This window comes from Enhydra lutris, unplaced genomic scaffold (assembly GCF_002288905.1).
Source record: "Enhydra lutris kenyoni isolate GAN:26980312 unplaced genomic scaffold, ASM228890v2 scaffoldscaffold4, whole genome shotgun sequence".
Classification (NCBI taxonomy): Eukaryota; Metazoa; Chordata; class Mammalia; order Carnivora; family Mustelidae; genus Enhydra; species Enhydra lutris.
The window spans coordinates 16,964,102-16,985,617 of record NW_019154088.1 but is presented as its reverse complement, the minus strand read 5'-3'; the positions used below and the strand labels follow the sequence as shown (position 1 = coordinate 16,985,617).

At 37.9% G+C, this 21,516-nt stretch overlaps 1 protein-coding gene across 3 annotated transcripts in view; it reads left to right on the top strand.

Annotated features, from left to right (window-relative positions):
- Window positions 1-21,516, top strand: part of LOC111160368 (centrosomal protein 152) — a 91,423-nt gene that overhangs the window by 9,376 nt on the left and 60,531 nt on the right. For 2 of the 3 annotated variants that reach the window (XM_022523449.1, XM_022523441.1), the window contains exons 5-12: window position 959; window positions 1,141-1,287; window positions 3,774-3,914; window positions 4,997-5,136; window positions 8,239-8,439; window positions 13,427-13,574; window positions 15,241-15,332; window positions 16,177-16,340. In XM_022523449.1, the coding sequence (XP_022379157.1) occupies window position 959; window positions 1,141-1,287; window positions 3,774-3,914; window positions 4,997-5,136; window positions 8,239-8,439; window positions 13,427-13,574; window positions 15,241-15,332; window positions 16,177-16,340 (1,034 nt within the window). Of the gene's footprint in view, window positions 1-958; window positions 960-1,121; window positions 1,288-3,773; window positions 3,915-4,996; window positions 5,137-8,238; window positions 8,440-13,426; window positions 13,575-15,240; window positions 15,333-16,176; window positions 16,341-21,516 lie in introns of all 3 variants that reach the window. The other variant, XM_022523457.1, reaches the window with a different exon arrangement.

Here is a 21,516-nt window from a genome sequence, read left to right as displayed (position 1 = left end):
TCAGGAATTTGTGTGTATGTCTGCACACATTTGCTTGTATGTGGATGTGTATATTTAAAAAAACGTATGTAGGTGCAATGATAAGCTTTAAGTACAAAAATCCCTGAGAGTGCTTTTATTCAGGCTTGTGCTGAATTAGTCATGCTGTTTTCTGTTTACAATCTAATGAAATCATGGCCTTAAGTTCAAATTTTAAAATAGAGGCTTTACAGAAACAGTTAAAAGATAAAAGTTAAGTTTACCGAAGAAGAACCATCCTCATTTACTGCCGCTTCTGGCTTCTACCACTTCACCATGCTTCAGCGAGAAGCCATGTTCAGGTATCTTGGTATAGTTTTAAAGTGCCAATCTACCGTCTACAAATGGTAGACGATCCCATTTAGTTACTTGATTTTGTAGCCCACCACCTTGATAACAAATTTTAGGTTGAATACTTCAAAGCTGTTATCTGTTTTGAGGTGATACAGCACTAGACAGGATGAATGCTAAGGAAATAAACAAAGGTCGTTCCCTTCTTTGCTTCCCCGGGGAAGTTTATTAATGAGCTAAAGATATAGGTGGCTCAGATATAGGATGAGCTTAGGATATGGGTGGCTGCTTCTTGGACTTTGAGTGACATTGATTTTGCCAGTAGCTATTATCTTTTTGCCAACAGCTGTTCTGTGTCACCCAATGACAGGATGACTTTTTCATCCTTTTAAGATGGTCATTTTCTATCTCTATGGAATATTAATTATTCTGTAAATGTTAGTGAATATTTATTATATACAAGGCATGTTCTTGCTATTGAATATGTACACCCTTATGTTCTCAAGATGTTGGCATCACCTAAATCATTCTTATTTATATACAATCTTACTGGAATTCTTGAGTGTTATTTATGTAATTGGACCCATTGTATGCTCAGAAGTACCATTAAGATATGTAAAATTATATATTATAGACTTCTAATTAATAGGGTTAAATGACTGTAAGTGGTATTTTTAAGCTAAGATATATGTATAAAGTTTGTAATTGTACCACAATTAAATTTCCTAACAAAATTGAAGTGTCTAATTCAGATCATTTTCAAAGAAAAAGCCAAATCCTGATTGTCAGTTTCATTTATCATCTTTTGATAGCAATTTGTTACATCACAAGGTCCCAGTTGTCAAGCTTTGGAACCATATAAAGTGACATATAAACCTTATCAAGCTTCTGCACAGAATAATGACTCACCAGCCCAAGAGATAGCAGGAAGTGACACATTTGAAAGCCTGCAACAACAATTTTTAGGAGCTAATGAAAGTAGGTATCAAGGGCGCCTGGGTGGCTCAGTGGGTTGAGCCGCTGCCTTCGGCTCAGGTCATGATCTCAGGTTCCTGGGATCGAGTCCCGCATCGGGCTCTCTGCTCAGCAGGGAGCCTGCTTCCCTCCCTCTCTCTGCCTGCCTCTCTGTCTACTTGTGATCTCTCTCTGTCAAATAAATAAATAAAATCTTAAAAAAAAAAAAAGAAAGTAGGTATCAAGTTTATATTTATTTCTTAATAACAGAATTAGTTTTGAACACTGGGCATACTCAAAAATTGTCATTTTTTCTTAAAGTATGATAATGGGATTGTGGTTGATTTTTTTTTTTTTTTTTAAAGTTCTGTTATTAGAAATCCGGAAGTGTTTATGAATAAACTGATATGGAGTCTTGGATTTACTTTAAATAATATGTTGTTGGGGGTAATGTTAGGTGGAGATATAAAGCAAGACTGACCATGAGTTTGTAGTTACTGATTCTGGGTGAGGGGTTTATGGGGTTCGTTGCCACTCTACTCTCTACCTTATATATTTGAAATTTACCATAATAAAACATTAATAGTTCTTCTCAGCTGCATATTTCAGTTGTTCTAGTTGGTTAAGACTTTTCATTAGATACATGTTTTTCTTACTGAAGTCTAATTTGGAAAATGAAATTGAGTTTTCTCTTCAAACTTAGATTTTTTTATTACTATATAGAAATGTAATTCAGTAAGTTAGCCGTTATCATCTTAAGTTTTTCTTTTAATTTTTAGACTTTTAGTGTAGTAATTAGGTAACTCTGATATGCAGTACTTAATATTCAGAATTTAAACTAGGGTTATCTTGGGTTTAGTCATGTGGCATTTGCGAAAAAAATTCCCTTTATATGCTGCATGTATAAATATGAGAACGAGAGAAATGTTACTGGAGAGTTGGGAGGAGATGAAACACCCAAAATCAAAAGCCAGAACTTAGGCTGTGACTGACCTGAATGAGTGTTTCCTACATTTAACTTTTGTTGTCCTACTCTCCAGCATGTGAAATCGCTTCCAGTTATTGTGCATATTGAAGAGCCAGGGTGACTCTAGAGTGTGACAGCAAGGTGGTAGTTTGTTTCACATTTAAGAAGCAGGGGGGTATGTCATTGGCTGTTCTGGGCTTCCTGGGCTCCACCTAGAAGACTGGGCTGCACGCCCTAACTTCAGAGCACTGCTTGTGGCATAACACATACACGTGGGCTGCAGGAGAGCTATGGGGGAGGCCAGACCTCAGTTCCCCGCAAGGAGTTGACAGCAAATCAGGGTCGCCTCTCTTTGTTCAGGAGGTTTTATGGAATGAGGTGAGGGGGTGGACAGCATGGGTGGCATAACCGATTTTAGGCTGAGTTAATAAGCATCACACCAGTGGCCCGATATCTTGGTATTTGCTCTTTCAGTTCTACTGTGTTCAGTGATGTTTGTATGTCTGGTCTTTCTGTGTAGATAACCTTACATGACTCTCTTAAGAGTCTGTGTTTTGATAAAACACAGTTGATTTATTTTTTGTTTAAGTAAGTTACACATTTGCCTAAATTAAACATTTGGAAGTTAATTAGGTAACTTAATGGTACAGTAGTGTTGAATTTTAGTGATTATAGCTTCTTAGCCATAGTAGTTAAAAAAAAAATGACTGGGGAGAGGTGTGGCCTGTAGACTGCTCATTCTTGAGTTAGCCCTGTTCTAAGTTGACCTGTAACAAAGTTTTCAGTCTTCAGGTCTCAGCCTTATCTCTTTTTTAAAAAGAAGATTGTTTTGTTTGTTGGCAAGTAGAAGTATTGTTCTAGAAGAAAATGAAGAAAAATATTTGTCGTTTTGTGGTTGAAGCACTATCCTTCTCCTACACATCATTTTTTCTCTTTTTTTCCCCAGTCATTTTTAAGTGGTCCCTAAAGTGACTTTAATCATTTCTGAAGGAAGACCTCAAAATTCTTTATTCATCTCTTCATTGGTTATGTGCTAGCATGAATGTGAATATGATGTAATTCCCATTCCTGTTTAAGATAAAACACTTTGAGAAGAGTGCCTAGAAATTTCCTTTAAAATTGGCTTTATAGAATCTGATGTAGTTTTCTTTTTTCAATTTTATGAGAACATAGAACTCTGTTCCATTGTAATTGGTATGTGCTTATTTTTAATTAGCCAAAATGGTAGTGTGACTCAGGGTTATACTCTAGACCAGTGACTTCTTAAACTTTTCTGGCAGTGACCACAGTAAAAAGTACCTTTTTTACATTGTGATGAGGTCTTATAATATTTACCTATGTAAATAAGTATACGTAACGAAAACACATTTCACAAAATAATCATTATTCATACTCCACGATGCACTCGGATATACTGTCTTATTTTTTTAAAAAATAGTAATCAAAATTCACTGAATTGATTTCATGATACTAATGAGTTGTATCCACAAATTTACATTTGGGTATGTTTTTATCTAATAAATTATCTCTAATTTTAATGCAGATGCTGCAGAAAATATGCAGATTATCCAACTTCAGGTTCTTAACAAAGCAAAAGAGAGACAACTAGACAATTTAGTTGAAAAGTTAAATGAAAGTGAGCATCAAATTAGGTATCTGAATCACCAGCTTCTGATAATCAAAGGTAAGATGACACCTGTTGGGTGCTGTCATTTATGAGGTACACTAAAGCTAGACATCTTGTTTCTAACAGCTTATTTTAAATATGAAGCTTGGAGAGTGGATGCGCTTGGTCAAAGGGCTCCTAATGAGTCAGTCAGAATGAAACAAAAACCCAGGATTTTGACACCTTGCCTTGGATTATTTCTCACCAGGACATTCTATTTTGAGGTCCTCGCTTTCTCATTCTCTTCTATTGGGCTGTTAGAATCAGTGAACATTATTTAACTATGCTTATAGCGTTCTGTCCTAATAAGTTGTTGATTCCATATGTAGTTTACCTTGGATGAAGTATTCCAATTCCCAGAGAGACTTGTGTTTAGTTTGCAATACATTTTCTAAGCCTACAGATTAAAATAAGATTTTAATCCAAGTAAGAGTTTGTGATCTCAAACTCCTTTTGGTGTGTCAAGGAGAAAAATAGTGCCATTACTGAGAGAGGCACATAGAGGAAAACAGTTTCAAGTTATAATTGTTTACTCTTCATGCATTCTGTAGTTTTGGTCAATGGTGAAATTTTCATTTGTAGAATAATTTTGTGACTGATCTCTAGCTTGTTTCAAACTTAATTAATAGTGAAAAGATCTCTTTCTGTGATGTTTATAAAATTTATTTTGAGAGAAGAACTTGTAAACTGTTACCATAAAGTATGTGGGAAGAATTTCAGATTAGGTGAATGTTAAAGTTCATTGCAAGTGTGTATGAAAAACAAATAGTCTTCAGATTCCTTCTTTGATTAGCAGGGATTTGTCCCATCTATGTAACTTCTCAAGTAAACAAATGCTGAAACCATTGTTAGGAAATCTTATGGTCCTCAAAATGATACAGTAATATTTTTGAGAGAAGTGGTTCTGATTTTCTCAATTTTTTGGTGCCACTGAGGCATTCTTTTTTGGAACTTTCCTGGTTTTCTCTAAATCAACTGAAGTTTACTATCTGAATTGAACTGAACATTCATATGATACCAACCTGATATTTGATAAGAGATTGTGAAAATAAGGGTCCCTGCACAGTAAGTTATTTATATAATAATTTTTAATGTTGTAGATGAAAAGGATGGTTTGACCCTCAGCCTCCGAGAATCACAGAAACTCTTTCAGAATGGAAAAGAGAGAGAGATACAGCTTGAAGCACAAATAAAAACACTGGAGACCCAAATACAAGCATTAAAAGTGAACGAGGAACAGGTAAATATTTTATTGTGATTATTTATGGTAAAAGATTATTCATTACAGTGAAAACTTTACTTAACTTTTGGTAATGTGGGGCTAAACTCAGCAGAACTTTGCAGTTTATATCTTCTTCCAGCGTCAGCCTGCTTTGGTTTCCCTGACCTTGGAGGGACGGTGCTCTCATATACCCAGTCATCTGCTTACCAGATAAAAGTCTGCACAGCTCCTCTGTTCCCTCTCATCCAGTCAGCCACTACCTTCTGTTGAGTCTCCACATTTCTGTCCCCATGTCCCTGATTCAGGATTTTACCATTTGTTGCAAAAGTATCTTAACTAGTCTCTAGTCTTTTTTTTTTAAGGAGTGGGGGGTATAAGGGTGGGAGGAGGGGCAGAGGGAGCTGGAGAAAGAGAATCTTAAGCAGGCTCCATGCCCAGTGTGGAGCCCAATGCGAGGGTTGATTTCATGACCCTTTGAGATTGCGACCTGAGCTGAAATCGAGAGTCGGGCACTTAACCCACTGAGTCATCCAGGTGTCCCTAGTCTCTAGGCTTTTACCCCTTCTGCAAATTCTCTCTTGGCCAGTCTTTCTAAAATCCCGATAGTTTTTCCCTTGCTTAAGGCCTGACCCCACTTTACTTGTGGGATGAAGTATGGCATGGAAATGGCCATCAGATCCTTGCCTACCTCTTTCCTTATTCTTCTCAAACTCAATAGTGCATGTGTTGCTTTTATGTACTTGTATATGCCATTCCTTCTCTCTGGAAGGTGCTTTCCTCAGCAAACTGCTAGTTGATTAACACGCCCTGCTGGTGGGTTTTCTTTTCCTAAGTCTTCCCTGCCTTCTGGCACACAATAGGAGGTCAGTATAGGTTGAGTGAATGCTGTTGAAAACTGATGTAACCTGTACATATTTTGTCTTATGTATTTCTCTATTCTTGCTCTGATACTGGCACAACTATGGTTTTATGGTGTGTTTTAAAATGTGGTGAACAAACTAGTATTCTTAAAAAATTTGTAGTTCTTTTTCACATTTTCTTTTCTAGATTTTGCATATCAACTTTTTATGTTTGTAAAAAATCTTGTTGGGATTTTGATTAGTGAGGCATGAGGCATTGTGTTTGCTATTTTATCGATGAATTAATCAAGTTTTGGAGAAGTCAAAATTGCCCAAGGTTACAAAGCCAGTTATTGACAAAACAGCAGCGCCTGAATTTCCTGACCCCGGTAGACTTGCCTTTAAAGTGGTGGCACAAGGGAGCCTGGCTGGCTCAGTTGGTGGAATGTGTGACTTGATCTGGGGGTTGTGGGTTCAATCCCCACGTTGGGTATAGAGGTTAGTTAAAAATAAAATCTTTAAAAAAAAAAAAGTGGTGGTACATTCTTTGATTAATGAGATAGATAGCCATTTAATGGTTGGAAATGGTCATAAGTCATTGGTAGTGAAGGCTGGTGGGGGTGACTCATGAGAGAGATACTGTTCTGGAGGTGGGGGGAAGGAAGGTGGTTAAAATTAAAAGTGCCTATAAAGTTGTGAGGTTGGTTTTGGAGATGTGTGGCTAGTTCTGAGGATGGTTCTATGAAAGAATTTAAACAATGCTGTCTCATAGCTGGCTCCTTATCCTTTGGGTGTCAGCTAAAACAAGCCACGTTATATCTAGAGTAGCCCATAGCTCCATATTCCTACTCTCCTTCATCATGCCATATCCTGTTACTCTATTTTAAAATGATCTGAAACTATCTCTTTGTTTACTTGTTATTGTTTGTCTCTTTCCACCAGAAAGTAGCAAGAGCTTGGACCTTGCCTGTCCTGTCATCATGTCCTTAAGTTTTTAGAAGCCTGCCTGGTACAAAGTACTCCCTTTCTTTATTGAGCAAATGAATAACTGTCATAAGCGCTTTAAACAGTATTGGAATAAATGGTCAATCTCTAATAGAAAGGAAGAATAAGCCTCATTTGAAATTTTAATTTTTTTGTGTAAGAGACTGTTAGCATTTTTAACTTTCTGAAAATTGATAGTTCTTATAAAAAGTTGAATTGCTTTTATATAGTAAAACGTTATAACTTTTAAATCTTTTTATAAATTAGAAATTGCATGTATAAAAAAATACAGCATAAATGAAAACATAAAAGCAACAGAATCACCACGTGTACTAATTTTCTATTATTAGCATAAACTTAATGGCTTGAAACAATGCATATTATCTTACTGTTCTAGAGGCTGGAAGTCTGACATGGGTCTCACTGGGTGAAAATCAAGCTGTCAGCAGGGATTTGTTGCTTTTCAGAGGCTCTAAGGAAGAATTCATTTTCTTGCCTTTTCTAGCTCCTGGAGGCCACCGGCATTCCTTGGCTTGTGGCCCATTTTCATCTTCAGAGCCAGAAGTCACTGGTTCTGATTTTTCTGCCTCAGTTTTCCTCATTTAAGGACCTTTCTCGATACATTGGGCCCACCCAGATAATCCAGGATAATCATTTTTAATTTAAGGTCATCTGAATAGCAATTTTAATTTGGTCTACAGCCTTACTTTTCCCTTGCCATGTGACATAACATATTCACAGGGTTTAGGGATTAGGATACGGCCCTCTTTTGGGAACCGTTGTTTAGCCCGGTACAATTGTTTTTTCCAAAACTGTAGAGATTCAAAACTTTGTTTTTAACAAATGGTCGTTGACAGTTTTCATTAGTCTTTCAAGAAATGGTTGTCATTTTTCTGTGACCCAGCAATTGGCTTGCCCCTCACACTTGGTTCACAGAGCAATGCAAACAGTGCTGGGACCACTATTGTAGCAGCAAATGCCTTGTCTGGTACCCACATTGCCATTATGCTGAGCAAAATCCTCTATCACTCTCCTCAGGTAACTACAGGTTCTTTTTCTCAGTGAATGTTTCCAGCAACTGGAAACATTTTTTAGGAGTGGGGGGTGTAAGGTAAAATGGTAATGGCCTGGTGGGTTCCAGCTAGGGAAGTCCTAAGGAACTAAATCTGCCCCACCATAGGGAGACCCTTTCTTTACCATTCTTCTTGAAGGATGGTTGATTTTTGGCATTACAATCTATAAAGAGAGGACAGAGTTAAAGTACTGCAAACATGGCTCTCCCGTGTGTATCCGCTAGATGATTAAGAAGTCCAGGACAACTGAAATGGCTCTGGAGAGCCTGAAGCAGCAGCTGCTGGACCTCCGTCACTCGGAATCCCTTCAGCGTGCTAGAGAGCAGCATGAGAGCATCGTGATGGGCCTCACGAAGAAGCACGAAGAGCAAGTGGTGTCCTTACAAAGGAAGCTGGATGCTACAGTTACTGCTCTTAAGGAACAGGTTAGGAGGCTTTCACATAAGCAACTGTTATAAATGAGGAAGGCTGGCTATTTTTTGTAACTGATATTTTGTGGTTCCTCATGTGAAAATTTTGGATGTTTGCAGTAAGTGTTTATAAGTAAAACTTAAAAGCCAATGATTTTTCATCAATGAATATGTCCTAAAGGCTTAATTTTGGAAATTCTCTCCCTAATAGGATTGGTTAGTACTTTCTCAGTTCTCGCATTACTAGTCCTGTATTTGTACAGTATTTATACATATTGTTGTTGTTGCCCTAGAGCAAATCCATACCGAAAAGAGTGAGTGTTCTGGGAGCTGGAGTGAACTTGAGAGGTTGTCCTGGGAGCTTAAACAGTAGAAAGTCTTTCTTGAGTAATTTACCCGTCAGTGAATATTGTGTAGAAGTGGTTCTTGGGAGAAGAGTTAATTTTTGAGAATAGTGTAATAACATAAGGAAGAAAGTCTGATCTAAAATCGCCGAGATGTAAAACTTGAGCATCTCTCACAGTCTGTATTATTTCTGCCCCAAAGAGAATAAAATGGAAGATGACGGGGAGTCAGGTGGTGAGTTTGCTTGTGTTCCAAACCCCAGGTAACCACTTGAATGAGTAAAATTTCAGAGTGTAATTTACTTCATGTAATTTTAAAATTAATTTAACCCAAGGGAAGAAGAGCAAAAAAATAAAATGGGAGGGTATGGCACATCCTACCACACTTAAAATTCATCCTGATTTGTGTTGCTATTTTTTATTTATAATAGCTGACTAAATTTTTCCATATATTAGGTAGAAGTACATAAGATTAGGTACATAAGTACTGCATTATTACCAGTAATAATTGTATTCCATCTTATTTTTATATGTATTTATATGAGTTATGAGATTTACTTTCTTAAATATACTTTTTGTATAGAAAAATATTGTGAGTTTGATTGGTGTGGAGGCTATGTGGGGAAAGACAAAAGCTATGCCAAATTATTGAAAAAATCTTCAGTATTTAAACAAATGACATTTGAGATATAGTTTTATTTATTTTGGCTATGTTGGTATAGTAGCATTAAAGTTAGTTGGACTTGGACAGTGGTCCTTTTTGGATGACAAGAGGGGTGGAGTCTGGTGGCTTTTCCTTGTAGGGTAGAGGATCTCTCCATTCTCTGCTGACTTTGACACATTACACAGGGGAGGGCTGAAAGAAATTCTTGCTGTGTTCAACCCCTGTGCCCACTCCATTCTGTTTTTGCCACTACCCCTCCCCCTGCCCCCAATAAAAGGACCTTGGACTAGAACACAGAACAAAGCCTTGATTTTGTGCTGACTGTGTTTCAGATTCCTGAACCACAGATTGAAGTTGTTGACTGATGTCTTTTCTACTGTTACATTCTGTGACTGATTTTATTTTTTTTTAAACATGTCATAAGATTGATGTTAGCCCTCTGGATGTAATTGCATAGCTGCTCTGCAAAGTGATGATTCCGAAGTGCTTATAGTTTTTCCTCTTGGGAATGTTTCTTAGGGTATTTCTTTTGTGCTGACAATTTGGGATCAGTTGGCTCAACAGTATTTTTAATAAAAAGACAATCCATACTATCTTAGAATCCAAATTGAGATTCCTGGTTAGAAAGCCGCTATAAATTAGATCAACCAGGAGCTAGGGAGTTGCCTGCCTATAATCAGAAAAAAGGTATGAATATTCTATACAGAGAGGGTTGATTTCTTAGAGTAGCTGGTAACCATACATACATTCTGCATTTTGCCCCTTGCCCTCTTTTTCTTTATAAAGTTATTGAAGAGGGATATACTTTATAAAGTATTTCCCTTTCAGACAAACCTTTTCCTATGTTCCATTCAGCACAGTACCAAGACAACTAAAACAATTCTTGGAAAATAGTAGCAAGGTACAAATGACTGGATAATTTAGTAGATGAACTTGAGTAAGTTTCTCAGTGGGAAAGGACTACAGTTGTAAACTAATCATATTGTTATACTCAGCCAAAACTTCTTGGAGCTCCGTGTTCCTTCAGTGACAGAACTCTCTTATAGCAAACCATCTCCTGGACTCTCCTGTCTTCTGTCTCCCATTCTTGGGAGTGTCATGTTCAGAGGTCTCTGAATGTCAGGTTAAGATCTCTGATTATCTCCTTGATGGTATAAAATCTTTCTTCACTCTGATCTTCTTGAAATCTGCAGCTTTGGGTGAAGTCATGGACTTTGGTTTCTATGTCATAACTTTTGCCTGGTCTACTTTCTGACTTTCCTTTAACCTTATATTTAAAGGCTCCAGTTGAAATACCTTCTCTTGGCTAAGAGATTACCACAGACCTTTGTGTGGCATACTCATGTCTCTGTGCTCTAAAAATCTGTTCAATTCTATTTGCTCCCATAGATTCAGCTATTATCTCTGTCATCACACTTGTCTTGCTCAGTCTTTTTTTTTTTTTTTTCATATTTTTACTACATTCAGTTAGCCACTGTTTAGTACATAATTAGTTTTTGATGTAGTGTTCACTGATTCATTGGTTAAGTATAACACCCAGTGCTCATCATAACACGTACCCTCCTCAATACCCATCACCCTATTTCCCCTCATCCCCACCCACCTCCTGTCTGAAACCCCCACATTGTTTCTTGGGGTCCATAGTTTCTCATGGTTCATCTCCCTCTCTGATTTTCCCGTTTGGATTTCCTTCCCTTCCCCTATGTCCTCCATGCTATTGCTTATGTTCCACATGTGAGTGAAACCATATGGTAACTGTCTTTCTCTGCTTGACTTAACTTCATTTAACATAATCCCCTCCAGTTCCATCCATGTGGATGCAAATGGTGGGTATTCATCCTTTCTGATGGCTGAGTGATATTCCATTGTATGTATGGACCACATCTTCTTTATCTATTCATCTGTTGAAGGGCATCTCAGCCCCTGCCACAGTTGGGCTATTGTGGACATTGCTGCTTGTTGAGTCTTAAAGCTTCAGCCTTTAACCATCTTGAACTGCATGTTCTCACTCAAGCTACCCATAGAAAAGAAGGAACGACTCATTTTGTTTATTCATTTTTGAGGGTCTTCTAATTGTTTTTATTTTTTTATTATGTTAGTCACCATACAGTACATCATTAGTTTGATGTAGTGTTCCATGGTGTTGAAACTGAGCAAGTTTGAGTGTAATTGGTTTCCCTGAACTTGTCAATAGGAGACAACATGGTTCAGTTGATTGCTGCATTTAGTCTAGTTATTGCCACCATCGTCCTTCTCTTCATATGTTTTTCATATCTACTTTTTCTTGAACTTTCTTTTTGCCAGTTCTTAGTCTCTTATAAAAGTATTACGGCCTCCCCATCCCATAAATGTTGTCTCCCCACCCCTTCTCACACATACATTCATGCTGTTGTTAATGTTAGCCCATTCATTGTGTTTGCTGTGTTATTTTGGCGCTTTAGGACCATGCTTTTCAAGCTGGCTTGGGAATCCACAGCAGTGTGCCAAGAGGTTTGCACTGTTGAATAAACATGGAGCAGTTTCCAGAAGCTTCATTTTGCTCAGAAATTTGGTAGAAAAAATTTAAAGCAAACATGACTACATTATGAAATAGAATGCAAAATTCACACGAATTTTTTTAACTAAAATAGGAGACTTCAGAGTCCCTTTCCTCTGTTTAGTGATGCTGTCAGTATCCTTATGAGGTGTACCTTATGTTACTATCCTTAAGGCATTATTGGGCTTTAGGTTATCCTATGGATCAGGTCGCAAATGCCTTCTCTTTGCTTCAAAACCCTCCCTTGATATTCTTAATACTTATTTTCTTGAGGCTTTTTCAGGTAACTTCAGCCAGTTAACTTACTCCTGCCTGTCTCATGCTCTGCAGTTCAGCCTGTGTAGTCTTTTTTGTTTTTGTTTTTTTAAGATTTTTATTTATTTATTTGATGGAGAAAGACACAGCAAGAGAAGGAAACAAGCAGGGGGAGTGGGGTAGGGAGAAACAGGAAGCCTGACGTGGGGTTCTCGATCCCAGGACCCTGGGATCATGACCTGAGCTGAAGGTAGATGCTTAACAACTGAGTCACCCAGGCATTCCCATGTGTAGTCTTTCTTGAATGAGAAGGGATGATTTCTTCTACATAGGCTTGGGACTAGCATGGCTTATTACTCCTAAACACATTTTTCTTTTTGAAGAAATTTGAATATATTATATACATGCTCCCTATTTTTCTATATATCCCCATACAGTTACACACATGAATGCATGCATGTGTGTGTGCACAAGTGCGTGCACACGCATACACATACACATATGTCCTGTCTGGTTTTCTCTGTCATTCATTTTTAAAGGGTTGTTTGTTTGTTTGTTTTTATAACGCTCACTGTGTATAAGGCACTGCATAGGTACCTTCAAGGAGACTTTATTAAGAAAAATAAGACATGTAAAAGGTAGAAAAATATAATAAAGAGACAGATTAAGTATAAAAGAAGTTCAGAGGAGGGAGAGATTATTTTTGGCTGCTCAGAGTAGAATGAGCTTTTGGCTCTTCAGAATAGGTGAGTTTCCATGTATTTATCTGAATCCTTGCTGTCTTGGAATATAGGTTCCATGTTTCAAAGTGGTCTGCCTAAATGTATATACATACACTTATACTGACAGTGTAACATGCAGATAGAGGTAGGTATAATACATTTTCTTTGGCCTGAATGGAATCTGGTTTTAAAATATCGATGTCTTGTGATTGTAGAACAGAAAGGACTTCAGAAATCATTGAATTTAACCTTTATTAGCATAATTATAAAAGAAAAAACAGATGGAGAAGTTGATGACTCCCCTAAGATCATAAAAATTTGTTCTAACTTCCAGTCCTATGCACTTAACCTTGAAAAAGAGGTGATGCTGCTCTGTGATGATTTTATGTTTGAGCTAAAATCCAATTATTTATTGTATTTGTTAGTTTAGTATTTAATAACTGATCATGAAAAGGACTTCTTGAATACTTTTTCTACTTAGGAAGATATTTGTTGTCATTTGAAAGATCAAGTGAAAGAACTGGAAAGGAATCAAGAAGCAATGAAATTAGAAAAGACTGAGATCATTAACAGATTGACGAGAAGTCTAGAGGAGAGTCAGAAGCAATGTGCCAACTTCTTGCACTCAGGTGGGTGTCCGGGATGAACCCTTGTCTCCCCAGGGGGCTAGTATAATATGCAGAGAGAACATAGTAGGATCTGTGAATTATTAAAATCCAGAAAAGACAGAAAAAATCATCAGTTACAATTTTTTAAACATTACTAGTATATATGTATAAAGGTATAATGCGTTTTCATTGATAATTTAGAGAACATAAACAAGTACAAAGTAGCAAATAAAAATAACCAATAATCCTGTGACACAGAGGTAACTTTTTAATGTTTGAATGCATTGCCCTCAAGTGAAATTGAACACATACACTTAGGTAATTCCCTGCTTCTGTACATAATACATTTTTGAAAACATACCAAAGCTGAATGTGCAAAAATTGAACAATAAAATGTATGTTAGAAGGTGGGTTCTATCCCTGGGAAGTAAAAATGATTATGAAATCCCATTATATTTTGCTTTTTAACATCAGTCTGATCATGTGTTTCTATTGTTTTGTGAAACTTCTTTAATCCCCCCCGCCCCTCGCACTTAACCTGGTCAGTTGAAGCTAGGGAGTTCTATTTTTGTCATGCTTAAGATTTCTCATATGGTTTCCATGGTATTAAGTTTGTGACCTACATTGTTCGTCATTAGTTTCAGCAGTACTTTTCTTATCCGTTTTTATAGAATGACATTAGAGTAAAAGGCAATAAAATAATCACATGTTTATGCAAACTGTCCCACCGACAAAACTGCCATGGGTGCTGGTGAGTAGCTTCTGCTGTGGAAATAGCTCAGTGGTTCTTCAGGACCCGACATATGAAAGTCACGCTTCGGCACGTAAAGCCTATTCAGACTGTTGGTACAATGTGTATCAGAGTCACTTACTCAGAAGCTGAAGGTGCTGAAGTCAAAGGCTGTCAAAATATGTGTGTGCAGAGGTTTTGGTAGGGGCAAAATTTGGCTTATACCGTTTGGGCCCCCGCTCCCTCTTCAGTTTTGTATCCATTTGTTTCACATGGCATTATTTAGTGAGCTTTTCTCCTTGCCACTAAAGGGTTTGAAAATACTATTTTCTTTCGTTGCATAATATGCCATCATTACTCTGCTTAACCATTTCCCAGATGCTCATTTTCTTTTGAGAAGGCCCCATAAAGTTCCTTTTAAATGGGAGCCTCCCCTAGTACATTTAAAACATTAGGTTACCGAAGTTTCCGAAGCATGGCCTGAATATGGTTTTTTCACATGTGGAGGTGGGGGTGGTGGAAATAAAAGCATTTCGAAAGAAGCTAAAGGCAGCAAGATGTAGTTTTCTTATTAGAGGGTAGAAATGGGTTCCAAAGAATTTTTGCTTTGGCTTTCTATGAGTTGGAACGTTATGCTCCTGTTAAAGGACTCGTGGAGTATTAAGGTCTGTAGACGTGGCTGATTTGATTCATAGCAAGGTCACAGTAGTCCCAAGTCTTCAACCTCCCAGGGACATAAGAGGAGCCATATTAAGTGTGTGGACATGTCTTGGAAATGTCTGGATCTCTGCCTTCTGGGTCCCAGTGGCTACACCTTTGTGCTCCTAGAAAGGTAATGAAAAGGTAATAAGGCAGAGCTCCACCTTCCATAGCCTCAGTGGATTCAAGGTCTTCTGAACATCGTGGGTACTTTGTCCCTTTACTTGTGGTGTACTCTGTGATTTTTATCCCCCACAGGCTCCGTACAGGAGGTGGCTCAGCTACGGTTCCAGCTGCAGCAAGCACAGAAAGCACATGCTATGAGTGAAAACATGAGCAAGGCTTTGCAAGTGAGTGTTGCCACTTGGAAGAGACTCTGTGGGTAACTGAATTAGGCAGTGCTTACATCACTTTTCTGAACCTTGGATTTCTCTATAAAAGAGGTAGTTGGACCATCTCCAGACCAGACACTGAGAGTTGTTCGCAGTCTCACCCACACAGTTAGGTAGGCAAGCCCTGGTCCTTCTTGACTGCAGAGCCAGGGCACTGCCCCCCGCCCCCAGGCTGCCTGTAGCCTCCTTCACGTGGCGTGTCCTTTCATTTATGGGTGTATCCCAGAGATAAGTACATGTACAGGTGTGGGGGACCTGCAGTTTCTCTGCAGCTCTCTCACCTCCTCCTCCAGCACTACTTACATTTTCCACTGGAAGACGAATTCCAGTATTACCTCTGCTGGAAAGACACATTCTGCCTTTTCCCACCGGCAGGCTAAAGTACAACACGTTCTTGGCAAACCAGTCCACTCTGTCCTCTAGAATGCTAAAAAGTGCTGCCGTCAATTTCTCAGCTCAAGGGACACTTTTTGTGGAGGACAGAATGTAAGCGAGGGAGGTGGGAGAGAAGCTCCTTACATTTGCTTTCACCTTCATTTATTCATTTGTTCATTCAGTTTACTTGAAAACCAATGTGTGCTGGCCTTTCTAAAGTTATATATATCTCTCTGTGTATATATACCTCTAAGTTATTAATGTATATATTAGTTTTACACCTGTGTTCATAGCAGCATTATTTTAAAGTTATTTTTAGTGTATGTGAAGAAGCATTTCTGCTGATCATTAAAATGAATTTCGAAGCATAGATGAATGACTGATTCTTTCATGTAAGAAAATAATTTTCAATAATTTTATGTTTCAGGAAGAATTAGCAGAACTGAAAGATGAAATTTCTCTCTATGAATCTGCTGCAAAATTAGGAATACTTCCAAGTGACTCAGAAGGAGAATTAAATATAGAACTCACTGAATCATATGTGGATTTGGGTATTAAAAGAGTCAACTGGAAAAAATCCAAAGTGAAGAGGTATTAAGAAAATCATTTACTATAGAAGAACCTACATTAATAGTACTGACGATACATGTAAATAAGTGACACCAGGCATGACATGATGAGCTGACTAGGGGCCCTTGAATATGGGACAGAAGTTTTTAGTTATTTCTAATGAAGTGTAAATGTCTGAAATCAAAATGAACGAAACCTCAACTATTGATATTGTACTATCTTTGGTACTGGTAGGCACATCAGTTTCAATAAGGTAAAAGTGATGAAGTTACAGTTAAAATATACAGAGTAAATTCTATGACTGAGTTTATATATCTTTTATTATTAAGGCAAGGACATATTTTTATTCACACTGTTTTGAAGTCGGGTACATGGCATTTATCAATATATCAATGGCATGTGAGAAAACAAGCATTAATTTTTCGTAGGATCTTTCCTGTGACCTTACTTTTAAAATAGAGGTTCTGTCTTTTATTCCACTGTTTAACACAGATACTTCAGCAATCTCATGAAAGGGAGGGCCTTCTCATCCCTTGCAGGGAGTGAGGTGGTAGAAGAGGGAACACATTTTGATGCCATTAAATACTTAGTAGATGAATGAAGGACAGAATGTACACTCTTGAGGCACTCGCAGTCTGGAAGGTGCTACCCAAGGCTCTGGGAGTGGAGTACGGAAGATGAGGATGAAAGTCTCCCTTCCGGCAGGGAGTTTGCATTTGCCTGGGCAGGGAGAGGAAGACCTACTTGTGAGCAGCTGAGTGCTGCATGCTACACGTTATCCCTGATGAACGAAGAAGCGTTTATCCAGTCATTCCTTCTGCTGGTGTGGGAGAAGGATGAAGGGTGGGTGTGTGGCAGAGATGGCATGTAGGCCAAGGAGAGCCTTTCTTGAATGCATTCAAATGCCACACACCCACGGGCCAGTCGGTAGTTTCAGACTGAGTTTACCATCATCATTGTTCCAGGAGAGTGTTTATTACCTGTCGTGTTTCAGGTGTCCTGCAACTAAATACAAGTGTATGAATCTCCTGAAGGGTTTGCTCTACAATAGGTTTTAGAAGTGAGGTATTTTAATCCTGTGATTCCATTTTCAAAACAGTAAGATGACATTGAGAAAATTGAAATCTAAAGTGATCGGGTAATACTGTGAAACAAAGTGTTTATTCAGTTCAGTAAGGCTCCATTTATCTGGAGGGTTGGTCTTTCGGGACGTCGGTTTTGACAGATGACAGCTACAACCCAGCAGGAAGCTAGAACACAAATAGCACAACTAGCATGGGCACTGTGTTTAGCAGGAGCCTCCTGCAGGCTCTTACCCAGGGCCTTACTGACTTAGATTTGTGTGTATCCCATGAATTCTCTGAGTTCCTGGCTGTGCAATAGCTGGGGCAGAGATTTGGGAGAGGTAATGCCAGCGTTGGAGTCCGCTAGCTCAGCCTTAGCAGGGAGAGAACTACGGGAACCGCAGCTGTAATCTCCCTCAAAATGACCGCGGTCATACTCCTGAGTTTTGAAGAAAGTCATCATCTTTGGTTAGTTAAAGCAAAAAAGGTGCATTATATTTTTTAGATGGATGTATATAAAATTTTGAAGTTAAAAGGTAGTTATCTGGAAAATTTACTGCTGTGAATGCCTTATTTCCTGTTCATGCCGGGTTAGTTCTGAATGGCTAGTGGAAAGAGCATGGTTTTTAGACCCAGATTTTGTTTTGATTTGCAGTTTCGCCATTCATCACTAGCTTTGTGATCCTGGGCAAGTTTCTTGGTTTTCTGAGCCTGTTTTCTCATCAGGCTTTTTCTATTAAGTAGATTATAGATGTCCTTTGGGGTTAAAATGAGGATTAAAACATAAAGGACCTCATAGAATATGTTCTTGCACATATTAGGCATTCATTTTTAATTAAAAAAAATTATTAGAGAGTGAGTGTGCAAGCAGCGGGGGAAGGGTCAGAGGGAGAGAGAGGATCTCAGACAGACTCCCTGCTGAGCATGGAGCCCAATGCAGCTGGACCCCAGGACCCTGAGATAATGACTGGAGCCAAAATCAAGAGTTGGACGCCTAACCGACTGAGCCCCCGGGTGCCCCACACGTATCAGACATTTAATTGTTGATAGCTATTGCTATTATTATTTAGTAGATGATTGGCTAAAATATACCATTGATCCAGTTTTCATATTCTCTTTTAATTCAGCATATACTTTGTAAAAGGTTTTTGATCCTCATCTCAACCTTGGGGAAACCTCAGATCTGTATCTTCGTTTTAGGGTTGGGAAAACTGGAGCTGAAAGGGTTGAACTCTTTTGCCCAAGAGGAGAGACCATTAGCAGAGAACCAGTCCTGGAGCCCAAAACTTCACTGTCCTGTAAATCTGTTGGTTTATATTTACATGACAATCAAGTCTTTTTACTTTCAACTTCATTCTTCCTTATGTCTTGTATTTTAGAGCATTAAAGATTTAGTTCATCTCAAAGATTTTTCTCCAGGTTGTTGTTTTTGTTTTTTGTTTGTTTTAATTTACTTTCTATTTTTTGTTAACATATAATGTATTATTTGTTTCAGGGGTACAGGTCTGTGATTCATCAATCTTGCATAATTCACAGCACTCACCATAGCACATACCCTCCCGTGTCCATCACCCAACCACCCCATCCCTCCTACCCACCTCCCCTTCAGCAACCCTCAGTTGTTTCCTGAGATTAAGAGTCTCTTATGGTTTGTCTCCCTCTCTGGTTTCATCTTGTTTCATTGTTTCCTCTCTTCCCCTATGATCTTCTGCCTTGTTTCTCAAATTCCACATATCAGTGAGATCATATGGTAATTGTCTTCCTCTGACTGACTTATTTCACTTAGCATAATACCCTCTAGATCCATCCATGTCATTGCAAATGGCAAGATTTCATTTTTTTTTTTTTGATGGCTGCACAACACTCTACTGTATATATATACCATATCTTTATCCATTCATCTATTGGTGGACATTTATGCTCTTTCCATATTTTGGCTATTGTGGACACTGCTGCTATAAACATTGGGGTGCAGGTGCCCCTTTGGATCACTACATTTCATTTGTATCTTTGAGGTAAATACACAGTAGTGCAATTGCTGGGTCGTAGGGTAGCTCTATTTTCAACTTTTTGAGGAACCTCCATACTGTTTTCCGGAGTGGCTGCACCAGCTTTCATTCTTATCCAGGTTGTTATTAATTTTAATTTGAGCTATAATTAGCCTGGGAATTTGGAAAATAATACATATATGTTATATACAGATAATACATATATATTTTATTTTTTCAAGTAGACTTATTTCATCATGATATCTGCTAAAATGTATTCTTCTTCTGCCCTTTGTATTTAATTAGTACTCATAGCCAAAATCCTACAGTAATATAAAGCACATTCCTGTGAATATCCAACCTGAGACATCATATCACTATTTTAGTAAAAGGATATTCTGCCTCATTCAGCTAGGAAGGTGGAGAATAACTCAGCACAGAGTGAGTGGTCATTGAGATTCAGCTAGAAGACATCCTCTGAATCACAGGATTAGTGAAAAAAGGTTTAGTTTGTAGTCATCCCACCCACCAGCAGTTTAATAGATAGGAGTTTGGCTTTGAGGCAAAAGTAAAAATATTTATTTGTAGAGCAAAAATATTTATTTAGGAGAAAAGAGATTTGTACCTTTTCTCTGCTGGATTGTGATTCTTATAACAAGAGGAAGCCACAGTTTTCCCAGTGTCGAGAGTTTTGGTTCTTTGTTGACTTGAGCTGCTTTCAAATCACTGACCCAAATATTAGCGGCTCCAAGCTTTTATTCTCAACTACCACCTCCCTCAAGCTACTGCCTAGTAAATTTTAAGGGTTTAGGCTCAGTGTTCTATTTCACATTCATGGAATTTGAGTAGCTAAATCTGCATGCAGCTTGCAGACAGTTTCCCCTCTCCCTTATTATAGTTGGCTGCGAAGCTCAAATAATAAACATTTAACAAGTGGAATGCCTTTTCCCTTTGGTCTTCTCAGCAGGCTTCATAAGGGACTACAGTTTATTTGGACTTAGGGGAACTGACTTCCACAGGGCTCAGCAGGACTGGTCACCACTGCTGACTTTTTCCCTTTTGGGAAAGAAGAGAAAATTATTTTAGCAAGCACTTTCTCTGCTCTCTGACTTGGCTCCCTCTAGGAGTACATGATGTGCTATTTCAGTGGTCAGCATTCAGTAAGAAAAGAAATTAGAGGTGCCTAATTTGTTAGTTGAGCAAAATAAGCCTTCTGCTAAAAGTTTTCCACATCTTACAGCTCAGGAAGATGCATTGTAATAGATTTTATATTTTTTATATAATTCTATTTCTGTGAATTATATTTTTATCTTCTATTACTACTTCTGTATAAATAGAAGTGGTTTAAGTAGATGAGATCTACACAGACATATTTATATCATATCAATGTCCTATACAGGTGTTGTGTATATTGGTAAATATGTAGTGTATTATAAGGAACTCCTTTTATAATATAGTGTCTAAAAACCCTAATATTTTGTTCTCCTTTTCCCTCTGTCTCTCTGTATATATGTGTGTGTACACATATATGTATATATTTCATTTGGAATCATCTGAAACTGAAGAACAGTAAAAATTAAACTCAAGATACTATTATTTATTTCTCTTTTAGTACTACCTTTTAGTTTTTTAGAATAGTTTCAGATTACCAGAAAAATTAGTACAGAGTTTCCCTATACGCTGCACCCATTTTCCTCTGTTAATGTCTTGCACCAGCCTGGAACCTTTGTTACAGTTAATGAATTAATATTGACACATTATTAACTAATGCCCATAGTTTATTTAGATGTCCTCAGTTTTTGCCTGATGTCCTTTTTCTTTTCTAGAATTACACCCAGGATACCACATTACATTTAGGAGTTATGTTTCCTTAGGCTCCTCTTAACTTTCCATGTTTTTGATGACCTTGACAGTTTGAGAAGTACTGGTTAAGTTATTTGGTAGGAAACCCCTCTTGGAATTTGATGTTTCTTTTATGATTGTATTTTTTTCATGGGTTTTGTGGAGGAAGACCATAGTGATGAGATGCCATTTTCATCACATCATATTAAGGGCATACTAGCAAAACTATTTCTCTTACAAAGTAACATTTTCCTTTGGGATTGGGAGGGAGACAAACCATAAGTGACTCTTTTTTTTTTTTTT